We start from the raw sequence: 17869 nt of genomic DNA, 5'->3' as shown, positions 1-17869 counted from the left end.
ACGCACAGGACGTGACCGCGAGAGGAGCAGAGCCTGCCCGACTATACCCGAGTGTACTGCGCTCGGTATATGCCGGCGCAGTGGTTCAAACTCAGCGTGGGAAGCGGGTATCAGCGTATATCGCGCACCCACAATTTTGCCCTGATTTTCAGGGCAAAAAAGTGCGCGGTTTACGCCGATAAATACGGTATAGATGACTTTTACACTACAGTCACTTCACATTTAATCGCCCGCTCGGTGGTGGAGTGCTTACCTTACGTCCTTGGCTTGGTGCCATGGCTGGGATGGGCGCTCCCTGCTGTGCTGTAGCCTGGCTGTCGGTGACTCGGCGGGCGGGCGGGCGGCCCTGGACTGTGAGGGAGGGAGGAGGAGGGGAGAGGGAGCCGGCGGCCATCCAGCCTATCACGGATGCCTTCTCATCCTCAGCCTCAGCCTCGGATGAGAGGACATCCGTGATAGGCTGAACACTAAACAGAGGCTCTGCTGGGAAAATTAGTGTTCCGCCAATCACGGAACACTCAGGAGGCGCGCTCTTGATGCCCAATCGTTGATGTCAGCATAAGGAATACTGCCCCATTGTTGGTGTCAATGGGAGGAATAATGACTCAAGGCCTGGATAAAGACTAGCAAAGGACCACAGTTTGGAGATCACTGCTATAGTGTATACTAGAAATATATATATATTTTGCTGTGCGCTGCTAAAGTGTTCAGGTTTGGCTTGAAGAAAAAGTGTCAACCCTACTACCTGCTCATGTGTGTACTCAGAAATGTTATCTTCTGTACCTCTCAGAGTATATCAAACTGAAACTCATATGGTGATTTACTAAAGGATGACCATACTGTATACTTTGCAAAGGAATTGTTTACTTGCAAAAGTTTAGTGCATCCTTTTCCAACCAGGGTGCCCAGAAACACTGGGGAGCCTTTAGGTTTCTTTAGAGATGCCTTAGCAAAATGCCCAAAAATTGGCCAAAAATTGTATACAAGCCAATAAAAATTACTGATCTTTATTTAGCTGCATGCATTGTTCATTTAACAACAATGCATCTCATTTCAAAACAGTAAAAAAGGTGGCATTTTTTTTTACCTCCATGCGTCACATAGCATGTCTCACAAATAGTTTCCAGAGGAACCGTGTGTATGTAGCCTTTAACTGGTTGCCGACCAGCCGCCATATTTTTACGGCGGCAGGTCGGCTCCCCTGCGCGAGAGCACATAGCTATACGTCGGCTCTCGCGCAGGCCACTAGGGCGCCCCCGACTCCCGCGCGCGTGCCCGGTGGGCGCGATCGCCGCCAGGCACACGCGATCGCTCGTTACAGAGCGGGGACCGGGAGCTGTATGTGTAAACACACAGCTCCCGGTCCTGTCAGGGGGAGAAATGCTGATCTTCTGTTCATACAATGTATGAACAGAAGATCAGTCATTTCCCCATGTCAGTCCACCTCCCCCTACAGTTAGAACACACCCAGGGAACATACTTAACCCCTTCCCCGCCCCCTAGTGTTAACCCCTTCACTGCCAGTGGCATTTTTATAGTAATCCAATGCATTTTTATAGCACTGATCACTATAAAAATGCCAATGGTCCCAAAAATGTGTCAAAAGTGTCCGAAGTGTCCGCCATAATGTCGCAGTACCGAAAAAAATCGCTGATCGCCGCCATTACTAGTAAAAAAAAAATATTTAAAAAAATGCCCCCTATTTTGTAAACGCTATAACTTGTGCGCAAACCAATCAATAAACGCTTATTGCGTTTTTTTTTACGAAAAATATGTAGAAGAAGACGTATCGGCCTAAACTGAGGAAAAAAAATGTTTTTTTTTTATATATTTTTAGGGGATATTTATTATAGCAACGCAGAGGTGATCAAATACCACCAAAAGAAAGCTCTATTTGTGGGGAAAAAGGACGCCAATTTTGTTTGGGAGTTACGTCGCACGACTGCGCAATTGTCAGTTAAAGCGACGCAGTGCAGAATCGCAAAAAGGGCTCTGGTCTTTGACCAGCAATATGGTCCGGGGGTTAAGTAGTTAAAGAAGAAGTATACCCTGATAGGTTTTACTTCCTCTTTTGTTTCCTGCAAACCCTGCAAAGTAAAAGCATAATGAGCTAGTATGCATTGCATACTGTACCCGCTGGTGGCCGCATCCATCTTCACCCCTCTTCCTTCCGGCGGTCGAGGACTCTGGCTCTGTGAATGGCCGGAGCCGCGTAACGTCACTCCTGCGCATGCATGCCGGAGCCACCAGTCACGGCACTCTAGGGTTGCCACATCATCCGTTTAATCCAGGACACATTAGTTACACAGGTTCTGTGGCTGATTAGGGTGGTATTTAAACTCACTCACTCTGCATTAAATCAGCCTCAGAACCTGTGTAATTCATGTGTGTCCTGGATTAAAGGGATAATGTGGCAACCCTACGGCACTCGTTCAGGAAGAAACGGTATGGAGGGATGTTTCTTCACAGTGCATGCGCCAATGACATCATCGACGCACTACAAGGTAAATATCTCCTAAACGGTGGACATTTAGGAGCATAGGTGTGCACAGCCTATTGCATTAGGGCAGTGGTTCTCAACCGTGCTAGTGCCGTGACCCCTTGATACATTTTCCAAAGTTGTGGGGACCCCTAACAGCAAAATTATTTTTGTAGCGTGGGTTGTCAGCACCCAAGGCAGGGGAGTAATTTGCGCCCCTAACCCACGGCATTTAGCGCTCCCTGGGTCCCTTCCACTCATACAGTATTAAAACCCTTTATGGTACATTTTAGGCTGTACCACTATTTCTCTTTGTTCTCCTTTCTTTCCCTTTTATCTCTCTATATCCTAATTTCTTGTTTTTTTTCTCTCCCCATCCTATTCTTTCTCTCCCTTTTTTCTTTGTTCCTCCCCCTCTTTTTCTCTCCTTTCCATGTATTCTCTATTTGTATTCCTTCTCTTACTCCTTGGTGGAGGGAATGAGATGAGCGGCAGTGCTGGTGAGGGGTGGGATCAGTGGCAGTGCTGGTGAGGGGTGGGATCAGTGGCAGTGCTGGTGAGGGGTGGGATCAGTGGCAGTGCTGGCGGGGAGTTGGGATCAGTGGCAATGCTGGGGGGAGTTCTGATCAGCTAACATAGGTGCTCTTGATCAAGGTCATGTGCTGATCTGAGAACTGTAGTGGGGACTTTTAATGGCAACTCTAATCACAGGTAGTGTTACTCACTGTGTTTCTGGCTCGGTCGCAAAAAGGCTAGGAGAGTGGTGCGGGCTTCAGGAACAGCCCAGGATTCGGTGACCCATGGCAAATTGCCATTCGACCCCCGAGGGGGTCCCGACCCCCAGGTTGAGAACCACTGCATTAGGGTGTGCACCCCACCCCATATATAAATATATATATATTTAAATCGGTTCTCCACCCTAAAGTGAAGTCGCGCTGATCGGCACCCCCCCCCCTCCGGTGTCACATTTGACACCTTTCAGGGGGGAGGGTGGTGCAGATACCTGTCTAAAGACAGGTATTAGCACCCACTTCCGGCCCGGCATTCAAAGACAAAAGGGCAAAAGACGGGCATTGCGTCACATCCCGTCGTCCGGCCCGGCATTCAAAGACAAAAGGGTGGGCATTGCGTCACATCCCGTCGCCCCCCCCCCGTTGTGTGCTGGGAACACTCGGCTCCCAGCACACAGCGGGAGCCAATCTGCGGGCGCAGCGCGACTCGCGCATGCGCCGTAGGGAACCGGGCAGTGAAGCCGGAGCGCTTCACTTCCTGGTTCCCTCAGCGTGGATGGAGGGGGAGCAGCAGGGTGACAAGCGATCGCCCGTCCTCTGTTGCGGACGCCGCTGGACTCCAGGACAGGTAAGTGTCCTAATATTAAAAGTCAGCAGCTGCAGTATTTGTAGCTGCTGGCTTTTAATATTTTTTTTTGAGCGAACATCCGCTTTAATAGTAGGGCAGAGGTTGGTATCAGTAGAGCAGTGGACAGTGTCAGTAGTGCGGAGATTGGTGTTAGTAGTTAGTTAGTAGTTTATTTTTATTATTTTTTTATTATTACTTTTTTGCAATAATTTTATTTGTTTCATTTTTACAATATTTCTTTACAGTAATGGATTATTTTTATTTTTTGTTTACTATTGGGAGCCTTGGTAAAATATCAGGATATCTCACTTTTGGGACAGAGAAAGGGACAGAGATTCCCCAGTCCCTTTCTCTGCAGCCAAGCAGCAGGGGAAATCTGTGCAGCACAGGGTGATTAGGGTGTGCCCAGGCACACCTGGCACACCCTGTGTGCACGACTATGTTTAGGAGAGATTTACAGTACCTATGGGTAAGCCTTAGGCCCCGTACACACGGGAGGATTTATCCGCGGATACGGTCCAGCGGACCGTTTCCACGGATAAATCCTCTCGAGGATTTGCGCGGATTTTGATGCGATGGAGTGTACTCACCATCGAATCGAAATCCGCGCCGAAATCCTCTGGCGATGACGTGTCGCGCCGTCGCCGCGATGATGACGCGGCGACGTGCGCGACGCAGTCATATAAGGAATTCCACGCATGCGTCGAATCATTACGACGCATGCGGGGGATCCCTTTGGACGGATTGATCCGGTGAGTCTGTACAGACCAGCGGATCAATCCGTTGGGATGGATTCCAGCGGATAGATTTGAAGACATGTCTTCAAATATTTATCTGCTGGAAATCCATCGCATGGGAGAAAAATCCGCGGAAACAGATCCGCTGGATTGTACACACCATAGAATCTATCCGCTGAAACCCATTCGCTGGGATTTTTCAGCGGATGGATTCTATTGTGTGTATGGGGCCTTATACAAGTTCTAAAAAGGGGTTTACAACCACTTTAAAGTGGTAGTAAACTCTGTTATATTACTTGTACCTACAGGTAAGCCTATAATAAGGCTTACCTGTAGATACTTTGAATATCTCTTAAACTTGCACCGTTTAGTAGATATTCGAAGTGCATGCAGCCGATGACATAATTTCACATGACTTCAGAGCCCACGCCGTAAATGGCGGCTCCCGTGCGGGAGTGACGTCATCATGCCCTCGGCCGCTCATGTAGCTGGAAGATGTCAGCCGTGACATTGCGGCACTGGAGGGCTTCGTTCTAATGTATACCAGCACATTATGACATTGCCTTGCAGGGAATACATTTTTTTTTAACTTTAACTTGTTATAAGATTTGTTTCACAGGTTCAAACTGGAGCGACATGCGTTCCGACTTTGAAAGCACAAGTTACATTACAAATCTTGCCCCATTAAGTGCAATGGATCCGTTCTAATAGGAGTGACTTGAGTCGCTCCGACTTAGAAAAAGGTTCCTGCGCTTTTGCTGCAACTTCGGCACGACTTGCATTGACTTCTGTTCTGGTAAAGTCAGCTTCAAAGTCGTACTGAAGTCATGGTAGTGTGAACCTGTACCATTTTAAATAATCATTTTATATAGAATCATGTAATATCATGTGAACGTGTAAAGAAACCAAGCTCTCGCGTTTCTTTTAAAGCAGACTATAAAGTCCACGCACACTGGAATTACAGGTTAATCGGCTCTGCTAATAAATGTCACTTATTTCTAAATCAAACTGGGTGGAATATTTACAGCAGGCGAGTGAGTACAACTAAAGTATGAGAAATAAATGAGACTACAAGCAGTAAACGCTCGCTAACATGGAAATATCTACAAAACATGAAGTTTCCAAAACAAGTTTTTTTGTGCTTACCTGGCAGGCCTTAGCGATTTCCCAGGAGGAACACCATTGACTTGGAGGATGCTGACATTTGAGTGTGGCTGATGTACCCACAAAGAATAAGATAACGAGAAGTACAGCGGAATTCATTGTGTGCTCAGTAATGTCTAATGAGAAAGTGTAAGTAGAAAGGAGTTATAAATACTCAGCCACTCCTCCAAATCTCAGCCTCTTCCTGATACTCCCACATTACTTCTCTTTACACATACACCGTCTATGCAGAGAACAAAGATTTGGTTTAAAGCAGAACTAGAGCCAAACAAATGGTCAAAGTGATACAATGAGGTGCTCATGTGTGATACATAGGAGCAAAGTTTACCTATGACATTTAATTGTGCCAAGGTCATGTCACTAAGTCTCTGCTAATGCAGGACACCATGGGGGATTAATGTCAGTATTTACTTTATTCAGAACTGGCTACAGATCTCAGGAACAATTTAGGAGTCAGGGATGGTGAAATAAACTGATAGGGGTTGTGGAACTAGAAGTCCCAGCTACTCTGTAATGAATAAATGCACACGATATAACTGGATATAGGTAATAACACCAGGGGTAGCTGATCCAGGGAATATCTGATTGCCTCCTGGGGATCAAGAAGGGGGTAGATTCAGAGAGAATTTACGCTGGCGTATCTAATTAGGGTGACCACGTGTCCCGGATTGCCCGGGACAGTCCCGCATTCTGCAGGTCTGTCCCGGGCACCTTCACTCTGGGACAATACAGTGTCCCCGAATGAAACTGACACAGGTCCCAGCATGAACCCCTCAGAGCTTAAGATGTGACACCCCCCCCAAACTAGTGAAGAACTACAGGTCCCAGCATAGATCTGTGAAATCTATGGGGTCACACCCTTAGATCTCACGGGTTCATGCTGGGAGTTTCAAAATGGGGGGGGTCACATCTTTAGATATTATCGGTTCATGCTGGGATTGGTAGTCCTTTACCCCCCCCCCCCCCCCAGAGCTGAAGATGTGAGACCCCCTGCCCCCCAAATAGTGAAGAACTACAGGTCCCAGCATAAACCTGTGAAATCTATGGGATCACACCCTTAGATCTCAGGGGTTTTGTGCTGGGTGTTGTAGTCCTTCACATTGGGGGGGGGGGGTCACATCTTTAGATATTAGGAGTTCATGCTGGGACTTTTAGTCCTTCACCTTTGGGGGGAATGTGACCCCCAAAAGTGAAGGACTACAGATCCCACCATGAACCCCTCAGAGCTGAAGATGTGACCCCCCCCCCCCCCAACTAGTGAAGAACTACAGGTCCCAGGATGAACCAGTAAAAACTATGGGGGGGGGTCACAAATTTATTTTTATAAAAAGTTATCTTTTTTTAGGAAGGGGGGGGGGGGTGTCCCTGAATGGCAGTTTGGAAATGTGGTCACCCTAGTATCTATAGATACGCCGCGTAAATTCAAATCTGCACCGCCGTATCTTCTTTCTGTATTCAGAAAGCTAGATACGCCGACATTAGCCTAAGATACGACTGGCATAAGTCTCTTACGCGGTCGTATCTTAGGGTGCATTCTCACGCTGGCCGCTAGGTGGCGCTCCCGTCGTTTTCGGCGTAGATTATGCAAATTACCTAGTTACGCCGATTCACAAACGTACGTGCGCCCGGCAGGAGTTTTTTACGTCGTTTGCGTAAGTCGTTTTCGGCGTAACGTTGCTCCTGCTATTAGGAGGCGCAGCCAATGTTAAGTATGGACGTCGTTCCCGCTTCGAAATTTGAATTTTTTACGTTGTTTGCGTAAGTCGTTCGCGAATAGGGCTGGACGTAATTTACGTTCACGTCGAAACCAATACGTCGTTGCGCCGTACTTGGAAGCAATGCACACTGGGATATGTACACAGACGGCGCATGCGGCGTTCGTAAATCACGTCAATCACGTCAGGTCATCACATATTAGCATAAAACACGCCCCCCCTTCCACATTTGAATTACGCGCGCTTACGCCGGCTCCATTTACGCTACGCCGCCGCAACTTACGGAGCAAGTGCTTTGTGAATACTGTCCCTGCTCCTGTAAGTTACAGCGGCGTACCGTAAATACGATACGCTGCGCCGCCGTAACAAGAAGCGCCGGTACGTGAATCTACACCAGTGAATTTCCCCCCCTGCTGGAGCAAATTGAATTTGTGCTTTATTGTTTTTCTTTTTTTTGCCTTCCTCTGTTTAACTGTGCATATAGGATTGTGTATATGAAAATGTTATATTTGTTTATTTTTTCTATTGGTTGAACTAGATGGCTGTAACTTTTTTCAGCCTAATTAGGCCCCTTTCATACTGGGGCGGTGGGTGCGTCGGCGGTAAAGCGCCGACATTTTTAGCAGCGCTTTACCGTCAATTTTGCATCGCTATTCGGCCGTTAGTGGGGCGCTTTTAACCCCCGCTAGCAGTCGAAAAAGAGTTAAAACCACTGCAGCAGTGCTTTTCCAGTGGTATAGCCGCGGTGCCCATTCATTTCAATGGGCAGGAGCGGTGTACACACCGCCCCTTCACCGCTCCAAAGATGCTGCTAGCAAGTCTTTTTTTTACCGACCTGCTAGCGCACCGCTTCAGTGTGAAAGCCCTCGGGGCTTTCACATTGGAGAGACAGCAGCGGCTCTTTCAGGGCGCTTTGCAGGCGCTTTTTTTAGCATTATAGGCCCAGATTCTCGTCCAGCGGCGTAATTTTGTGCGAGCGTAACGTATCCGCTTTACGTTACGCCTCCGCAACTTAGACGGGCAAGTGCTGTATTCTCAAAGCACTTGCTCCGTAAGTTGCGGCGGCGTAGCGTAAATCGTCCGGCGTAAGCCCGCCTAATTCAAATTTGGATCAGGGGGCGTGTTTTATGTAAGACTACTGTGACCCGACGTGATTGACGTTTTTGCGGAACGGCGCATGCGCCGTCCGTGGAATTTCCCAGTGTGCATTGCTCCAAAGTACGCCGCAAGGACGTCATTGGTTTCGACGTGAACGTAAATGACGTCCATCCCCATTCACGGACGACTTACGCAAACAACGTAACTTTTTCAAATTTCGACGCGGGAACGACAGCCATACTTAACATTGGTACGCCGCACTTATGCCTCATATAGCAGGGGCAACTATACGCCGGGAAAAGCCTAACGTAAACATCGTAACTTTACTGCGTCGGCCGCGCGTACGTTCGGGAATTCGCGTATCTAGCTAATTTGCATACTCGACATGGAATTCGATGGAAGCGCCACCTAGCGGTCAAAAAAAAATGCAGTTAAGATCCGACGGCGTAAGAGACTTACGCCTGTCGGATCTAATGGATATCTATGCGTAACTGATTCTAAGAATCAGGCGCATAGATACGACGGGTCGGATTAGGACTTACGACGGCGTACATGGCGCTGCGCCGTCGTAAGTCCTTTCAGAATCTGGGCCATAGTGTCTGCAGAGTGCCTCAGTGTGAAAGGGGTCTTACGGAATTATGAATAAGTCAGCCAGGATTGTTTAGAGGACTTTTAAAATAAAAATACTTGATTTAAAAAGAAAATAATTCTGATCCGAACAGGTCACTCTTGCAACTTATGTTATCTACAGTATTATTGATGGTGTTTCTTGGTGGTTTAGGTTGGCCATACATGGGTTGAATTTTGAAAGAATTGTCTTTTGAAAATGAGAAAATGTGTGCGTTTTGTGATATGATGGTACCACCATTCATTTCGAAATTCGACCAACCAAGCCTTCAATTTCACCTCCTGTTGCTAAAGAAAATAATTTTCATGGCTGAGAATCTTCTTTTCTTTGCGGGAATTTTATTTTCTTGCACATGCGCATTTTTTTTTCGATTACATTTCTCGCACGATTCTCCCATCATTATTTAGAAAAATATACACTTATTGCAAATTTTTTTAACCAAAAATATGTAGACATATTGGCCTAAACTGAGGATTTTTTATTTTTTTTAAATTAGGTGTATTTATTATAGCAAAAAGTAAAACAGTGTTTTTTTCAAAATTGTCGCTCTTCTTTTATTTATAGCGCAAAAAATAAAATGGTTAAACACAGCGGGAGCTGATTGGTGGGTATGGCAGACTCAATGTCCACCGGCACCCACCAATGCTTTGGTACACAGGCAGAACTGCAGTCTGCTTATGTAAACAAGGCAGATCACCGTTCTGTCACTACAGAAGGCTATGGGCCAGATTCAGAGAACACTTACGCTGGCGTATCTACAGATACGCAGCGTAAGTGTCCAGATGCGCCGTCGTATCTATGCGCCTGATTCCTAACACTAGATACGCCTGAAATATGGCTTCACCGACCGACGTAAGTTGCCGTACGCCGTCGTATCTTGGGTGCATATTTACGCTGGCCGCAAATGGAGCTTCCGTAGATTTACGCGTCAAATATGCAAATTACCTAGATACGCCGATTCACGAACGTACTTGCGCCCGTCGGATTTAGCTACGTCGTTTACGTAAGGCTTACGTCCAGCGTAAAGTTACCCCTGCTATATGAGGCGCAGGTAATGCAAAGTATGGACGTCGGAAAAAGCGTATATTTTTACGTTGTTTACGTAAGTCGTACGTGAATGGGGCTGGGCGTAGGTTACATTCACGTCGTTGCCATTGAGCCGTCGTATCTAAGGGAGTAAATTCGACGTGAATCTGAGCATGCGCGCGCATGCGCCGTTCGCACTGATCCATGCCTTCTTCTAGTACAAGCACCTCCCACACAGTAGTAAATTACTAATCAGGCACACATTTAACCCTTTGATCGCTCCTAATGTTAACCCCTGCCCAGCCAGTGTCATTAGTACAGTGACCGTGCATATTTCTTTTAGCACTGATCACTGTATTAGTGTCACTGGTCCCCAAAAAGTGACACTTGGTGTCCTAACTGTCCACCGCAATATCGCAGTCCCACTATAAGTCGCTGATCGCTGCCGTTACTAGTAAAAATAAAATAAATCAAAATATCCCATTGTTTGTAGGTGCTTTAACTTTTGTGCAAACCAATCAATATACGCTTTTTTATTGCATATGTTTTATAGCAGTAATGAAAAAATATTGTTTCATTTTCCAAAATTGTCTGTCTATTTTTTGTTTATAGCGCAAAAAATAAAAACCGCAAAGGTGATCAAATACCACCAAAAGAAATCTCTATTTGTGGGTAAAAAAATACATATATTTTGTTTAGGTACAGCATTGCATGACCACGCAATTGTCATTAAAAATAACGCAGCACAGTATCGCAAAAAAATTACCTGGTCATGAAGGGGGGGGGGTAAATCTTCCAGAGGTCAAGTGGTTAAATAAAGAATTTGCAAAAAAAAACTGTTGAACACTCATACAGATGTAAAGATACCAAATGCATATTTGAAAGTCTGCAGGTTTACAGTCTGAGCATGCCAGGTCTGTAATCATTGTGCAAGAAGTCGGGTTGCCTGTCTGTGAACCTACATAAGCACACACTTCCTTTGAAATTGTAATGAAGACTTTTGTTGTAACTGTTCTCCTTGTTTTTATTTTACCAGAGAGACCAAGAAACAGATTGTGATGATGAAAGGGGGGCCTGGAGGAAAGAATTGAGGATTAATAACCCTCCTGCCGCCAAAATATGTCCTTCCCATGTCCATATCCCCCTGATCTCAACCAACAGCCCTAATCTCCCCCAGTACAGTTCTTACCCCATAGCCCTAATAACCCACTCCCAGCCCAACACCTCAGTACAAATCCCCTTCCCAACTTAACCCCTCAGACAGATACCCCTCACTAAAGACTCCCTCAATACAGACCTCCCCAGTGCAGATTCCCCTCAAGACAGACCCCCCTCAGTAGGGACTCCTTTCCCATTACAGACCCATCTAATTACAGGCCCCCTCAGAACAGATGGCAAGTAAACACGTCTGACGTACAGATCCTCCTCCTCAGTACAGATTCTCTACCTCGGTACTCAATACCGATTCCTGCAGTACAGACCCTACCTCCTTCCCAGTACAGACTCTTTCAGTACACATTCCCTCTCAGTATAAACCAATACCTCCTAATCATTCCAGATTTAGCGGAACTGCCCTGAGATTAAAATAGGCCTGGAACGGGTGCACTAGCGCGGGCACCTGCTCCACCTCTTTTGTGGGGTGACAGGGTCCCAGACACCATGAACCCTCTTCAATGGCAGCTGGCGTCCCCGCCAACCACCTCCCTGTGACAATGGCAGAGCTGGCGGAGGCCTCCTCTAGGCTCCGCCTTGGATTTGTTATCAAGGACACAGGACAGGAGGAGGAGCTGGGGGGGGGTTCCCTTTGCATTAGTCGCACTGATCTGTGGTCTGTAAGTGCTTTAATAGAGATGGAGAGTTGATTGCAAGGGGAGGACACAGTGAGGGAGGTAATAAAGATTTATGCTGCATGGAGTGATTTGAGGGAGGGCCGGATTCAAAGATATGTGCTGGGGGTTGGGGGTATCAAATATGTACTAGAGGGGGTAAGAGTATTCTCTATGGGGAAAGGTTTTTGCTGGAAGGGGAGATGTGGGTGGGAAGATTTGTGGCAAAGTGGAAAGACCATTTGTGCTGGTAGGGGAAATTTGGGAACGGAGGATTTGTGCTGGAGAGAATTGGGGGGTGCTGGGGAGGAGGGGATTTGGGGGAGAGGGTGTTTGCTAGACATGAGAGGTTTTGTGTTGGGGGGAGATTGGAGGGAAGAAGGAGTTGAAGGATTTGAAGGGAGGAATGGGGGGGAGGGGTTGTGCCAGGGGGGGGATTTTGTAATTGGAATAAGATTTTTTTTTTCAAAATTGTTTATTTATTAAGAACAGGAAACAGGCCCGCCGGAACCACAGCGGCAACATATACAGTACAACCACAATTGTATGGGCAAGGTAGAGTACAAAGAAATACAGTACAGGCAGGGGTGGGCATTCATCACATCTATTGTAATACAGTTAACATCATACGTATTTTACCCATTTGTTCCAATCAAGTAATCAGCTGCCCAGCTTACACAGCGCGCAGTCTGTTCGCCATGGTCCCACGGGACCGCCACCTGCCACTTTTTTTTAAAGAATAAGGTCTAGTGAGGAAAAAAAGGTTAGAGGAGGTAGCCTAAGAGAAGGTCAGAGAGGTGCCGAGTAGAGCCCGGTTGGAAAGGGGGCAGAGAAAAAAGAACAGATATGGGGGGGGGGGAGGATCCGCAGACATGAACTTACGTTTCGCTCGAAGTGGTCTATTAGTACCGAGGGCCGTCTAGCTAGGTAAGCGTAGTTGAGCTTGCAAGACCCCTCTGAGTTTTCTAATGCGCTCCTCTAAGTGTTTGTCCCTCATCCGAGTACTTGAACATATTCCAGAGCTGCCACGTCTTAGAATATGCTTCGCTTCTGTTTTGGCTCGTAAGGATCAGGTCTTCTAGCCTGCTGATGTCATCTACTCTCCGCAGCCACATGGCGACCGTCGGGGGATGGGGAGACTTCCAACACAGTGGAATGCATGCCTTCGCTGCGTCAAGAAGGTGGCGGATAACTGATTTCTTATATATACGCATAGGTACGTTGTTTGCGTGCAGCAGGAAGTATGCCGGGTCGTCGGGTATCACCCGGTCAGTAAATTTTTGCAAGATTTTTCGCACTTCTTCCCAGTACGGTCGTAGGGTCGGGCATGTCCAAAAGACATGCAGCAATGTGCCCTTGTCTGTCTGGCATCGCCAACATCGGTCCGACGTTGTCGGGAAAATCTTATTCAGAAGGGCCGGGGTCCTGTACCACCTTGTCATGATCTTATAATTGGTTTCTTGCACCTTGGTGCAGATTGACGATTTATGTGTAAACGTAAGGATGTGTTGTGTCTGCCCAGACGAAAATGTACATTGCATATCTCGCTCCCACTTAGCCAGACTTGGAATTCTGTAGTCCTCCACCGGCGTGACCAACATAGTGTGGATAAGGGACAGGGCATGCGGCAGCGTGCCCGATTCCGAACATATCTCTTCAAAAGTTGAGAGAGGGTGGTCAGGCCGGGCGGGGGGGGGGTCATTGTATTCAGAAAATGGCTAAGTTGTTGCGCACGCAGGAAGTCCAGCTGAAATTGACCCCTTGGGTCCGTGAGTTCTATCGGTGTTCTCCACCGGCCCGCCACACTAAAGTGAGAGGCCTGAAATAGGCCAGCGTCTCTCAAGGCGGAGAATTTTGCATCCCGCATGCCCGGTTCAAAAGAGGGGTTCCCTAGTATTGGCCGTAGCGGTGAGATCCCCGACGAGAGATGCGATTGTGTCAGAAGTCTAGCACAGATTTTAATGGTGGTACCTATCAGCGGGTGGTTTTTAGATGGTTTCCGTATTGCCGCTTGACACCACGGCGCTCGGTCTAAAGGGGTCTCCCACTGTAATTGTTCCAGTGTCGGCCACAGTTTAGTGGTCTTGTGTCTGCACCAGTCTACAAGGCGGTTCAGATGTGCTGCGTGGTAGTAGGTCCTAATGTTTGGCATGGCCATGCCACCATATAGCTTAGGGAGGGAAAGGACCGTCTTATGAATTCTAGGGCGTTTTCCGGCCCACAGGAACGTTGTGAACGCGGTCTGGGTTCGCTTGAAAAAGTCGACTGGTATGTGGATAGGGAGAGCCTGCAAGAGATATAGGAATTTTGGCAGTATGGTCATCTTGAGGATGTTGCTCCTGCCAAACCAGGAGTGGAATCCCGAGGTCCACTGTGTCAGCAGCGTCTGGACCGATCTAAGTAGGGGCGGAAAATTTAGTTTATATACTTGGGAAATCTTTGGTGGAATGCGCGTGCCCAAGTAGGTCAGGGCCGTATTCGTCCATTTCAGGGGGAAGCTGCTACGGAGACGGGCCAGCTGTAATTCGGTCACTCCCACCCCCATCGCTTCTGATTTCGTGAAGTTTATCTTTAAATTTGACAATCGCCCATATCTCTCAAATTCTTCCATTAAGGTGGGTAGGGATATCGATGGTGACGTTAACGAGAAGAGCATATCGTCAGCGTACGCTGATATTTTAAATTGTTCTTCCTCTATCTCTACACCCCTGATGTTTGGGTTTAATCTCACGTGTCTCAAGAAAGGTTCCAGGGACAGAGCAAATAACAGGGGCGAGAGTGGGCATCCCTGTCTGGTCCCATTGGTGATTGGAAATGGCTCCGACAGTGTACCATTTGCTCTAACTCTAGCTGTCGGGTTCGTGTACACCGCCGATATCCAGTTCATCATTTTTGGTCCTATTCCTATATGTCTCAGGGTGGCGAACATGAATGGCCAGCTAACCCTATCGAATGCCTTTTCGGCGTCTGTCCCTATAAAGACACAGGGGGTTTTTGTTGTCGTGGCTACCTGGATCAGATTCAACACTTTAACAGTGTTGTCTCTGGCCTCTCTAGTTGGGACAAATCCGACCTGGTCGAGATGTATTAGGTCTGGGAGATGTTGTTGGATCCTGGATGCTATTATCTTGGTGAACAATTTAAGGTCCGTGTTCAACAGCGAGATCGGGCGGTAACTACCGCACTGTCCCGGGTCCTTTCCGTCTTTATGAATCACAGCTATTTGTGCCTGTAGAGTGGAGATGTGCAGTTTCGACCCGTCACTTAGGTTATTAAGAAGTGTCACCAAATGGGTACCCAGGGAGGGAAGGAGGGTCTTGTAATAGGCAGTGGTTAGTCCGTCCGGGCCCGGGGCCCTATTCAGCTTGGTCGTACCAATTGCTGTCGTAAGTTCCGAGAGGGTGATCGGCCCTTCTAAAAGGTCCATCGTCTCTGCGGTTAGTGTCGGCATCAGCGAGGAGATTATGTAGGTCTCTGTCGTGTCAGCGTCTGGGATCGGGGGAGTGGTGGGTAGGTTATATAGATTATGGTAGAAGTCTCTGAATTCTTGAGAGATGTGTTGGGGCGTTGAGATCTTCCGACCTCCACGTGACATGATATGTGGTATGTAGGCTGATTTGTTTTGTGCGCGGATAGCTTGGGCAAGCATCCGTCCGCATTTATCGCCTGACTCATATACTTTACGTCTACATATCTGAAGCGTCGCCTTAGCCTTAAATTGCAGTAGATCAGTGACTTGTCTGCGGGTAGTGTCCAAGTCAATGCCAAGTTGTGGCGTCTGGGCCTATTTATGTTGTGTTTCTAACGTCTGGAGTTTAGAAAGTACCGTATTCAGTTGTTCAGATCTCATTCTCTTTATCCTAGCCCCGTGCTTAATAAGTATGCCCCTGACAACCGCCTTATGGGCCTCCCATACTACCTCCGGATTACTATCTGGAGTAGTGTTCTCCCTGAAATAGTGCCCTATTTCCCTTACTACTTCCGTCAGGGTGTCTTGGTCTTGTAAGAGGGATTCGTTCAGTCGCCATGGGTGTCTCTGGGCGGATTGCCCTTCAGACAAGGCGTAAACCAGCTTGATCGGAGCATGATCCGACCACGTGATGGAACCTATTGTGGTGTCCTTAACGGCTGCTAATTGTCTGTGTGGGATCAAGAAGTAGTCAATCCTGGAGTAGGATTGGTGAGGTCTGGAGAAGAAGGTATAGTCCCTCTCTCCCGGGTGAAATAGACGCCAGGCATCTAACAATTGATTGGAGTGTAGCAGTGTCTGGATGTTTTTCCGCAGGGCCCCAGAGGTCGAGGACACCCCCGTGGAGGTGTCTTCATGAGGTGACAAAGGAATGTTCAAGTCGCCCCCCACCACCAGTTGCCCTTCTACAAAATTGGTCAGTTGTTTAATATGTCTTGTCAGGAACCTGTCTTGTCGGTCGTTTGGGGCGTAGATGTTCGCAAATGTAATTCGCGTCTCCCCTATTTTACCTTTTAAGAATATAAAACGACCCTCTGTGTCTAGTTTCACGTCTCCGTGCGTCCACGGCACTCTCGCAGAGATCAGTATGGATACTCCCCTGGACTTGGACAGCTCGTACATCGAATGGTGGACTATGGGGTAGTATTTGTTTTTTAGCATAGGGTATTGATTCCCCTTAAAGTGCGTCTCTTGTAGCAGGATAACGTCCGCTCGCAAGCGGCGCATATCATTCAAGAGCATCCTCCTCTTCTCAGGGATATTTAGGCCCTGGCATTCAATTGTTAGTTCGTCCATGTGCGCGGATATGTAAAAAAGAAAAACAATGAAAAAAAGGGGGGGGGGGAATCAACGGGGGTTAAAGAGGGGGAAGGGCCGTAGGGTGGTAAAAGAGTAACCACTCGGGCCTCGGATCAGATGGGATGGGGAGGGGAAGAGATTAAGATCCAAGTAGAGAGAGATAGGCTACTGCTCCTGAAAGAGAAAGCTTAGGGCAGTAGGCCGCTACTAGGGTGTGCGGCACAAAGTAAAAGGTCTAATTTAGCCGAACGGGCTAAAGCGCTCTCCAGTTAGACACTGGATATTGAGCACGGTCCTATGTGGGTGGTTGGGTGAACAGAGCCTGCGGAGCGAGCCCACCGGCCCTACCAACCCCCTCCGGCCAGTATCTAAAGTTGGATCACATGTCGGCAAAACAATCAAACAAAACAGTGCAATTTAGTAATATCAGAGCTAAAACATAGCATTTGTAACATTTATAATCTTTAATAACATTGCTGGACCCGGCATTGCTACCTCGGAGCCCCTCAGTTATGTAAGGGACCTCCAGTCTGTACGGCCAAAAAATAGGGTCTGACTATCCAATAGTCACCCCCAGATCTTTAGTGGGAAACATCATTCAGCAACCCCCATCATTCTCAGCCTCCCCCGCCCTCTCCTGGATCATACACATCAGAGCCCTCTGTAAGACCAGTAGGGGTCTCACTACCCCCCGCCCCCCCTCCCACCTAGTAAAATGTCTCGTCCATCACTCTTGTCCTGCGAGCGTGTCCTTCTTGCTGTAGATTCTGCCCCAAAACCATCACGGACAGGATCACTCGGATCAGAAATTCACAGAGTTTCGGGGGTGGTGGTAGTCTGGGTCCTGAGCTCCATAAATCCCAACAGAGTAAATAAGAACCCAAGTACAACAGGGGGTACCAGAGCTCAGGAATGTCACCTGTTAGGGCGCGTCCTAACAACGCGGGGGCCCACAGCAACACCCAGCTCGGGGCTTCAGCATAAATCGCTGATTCCGGATCTGTATAACCCGGGGGCTCACCCCCCCCTAGTCTTCAGCAGGAGAGGTGGGAGCCTGGTATGCAGGGTG

General features: G+C 47.8%; 1 protein-coding gene across 1 annotated transcript in view; it reads right to left on the bottom strand.

Annotated features, from left to right (window-relative positions):
* Positions 1-5888, bottom strand: part of IFI30 (IFI30 lysosomal thiol reductase) — a 38549-nt gene extending 32661 nt beyond the window's left edge. The window contains exon 1 of the mRNA XM_040326910.1: positions 5722-5888. Within this exon, the coding sequence (XP_040182844.1) occupies positions 5722-5838 (117 nt within the window). The 5' untranslated portion in view covers positions 5839-5888. The remainder of the gene's footprint in view (positions 1-5721) is intronic.
* Positions 5889-17869: the final 11981 nt, after the last annotated feature.

This window comes from Rana temporaria, chromosome 1 (assembly GCF_905171775.1).
Source record: "Rana temporaria chromosome 1, aRanTem1.1, whole genome shotgun sequence".
Classification (NCBI taxonomy): domain Eukaryota; kingdom Metazoa; phylum Chordata; class Amphibia; order Anura; family Ranidae; genus Rana; species Rana temporaria.
Note: the sequence above shows the minus strand (reverse complement) of the source record. Positions and strands in the feature narration are given on the sequence as shown.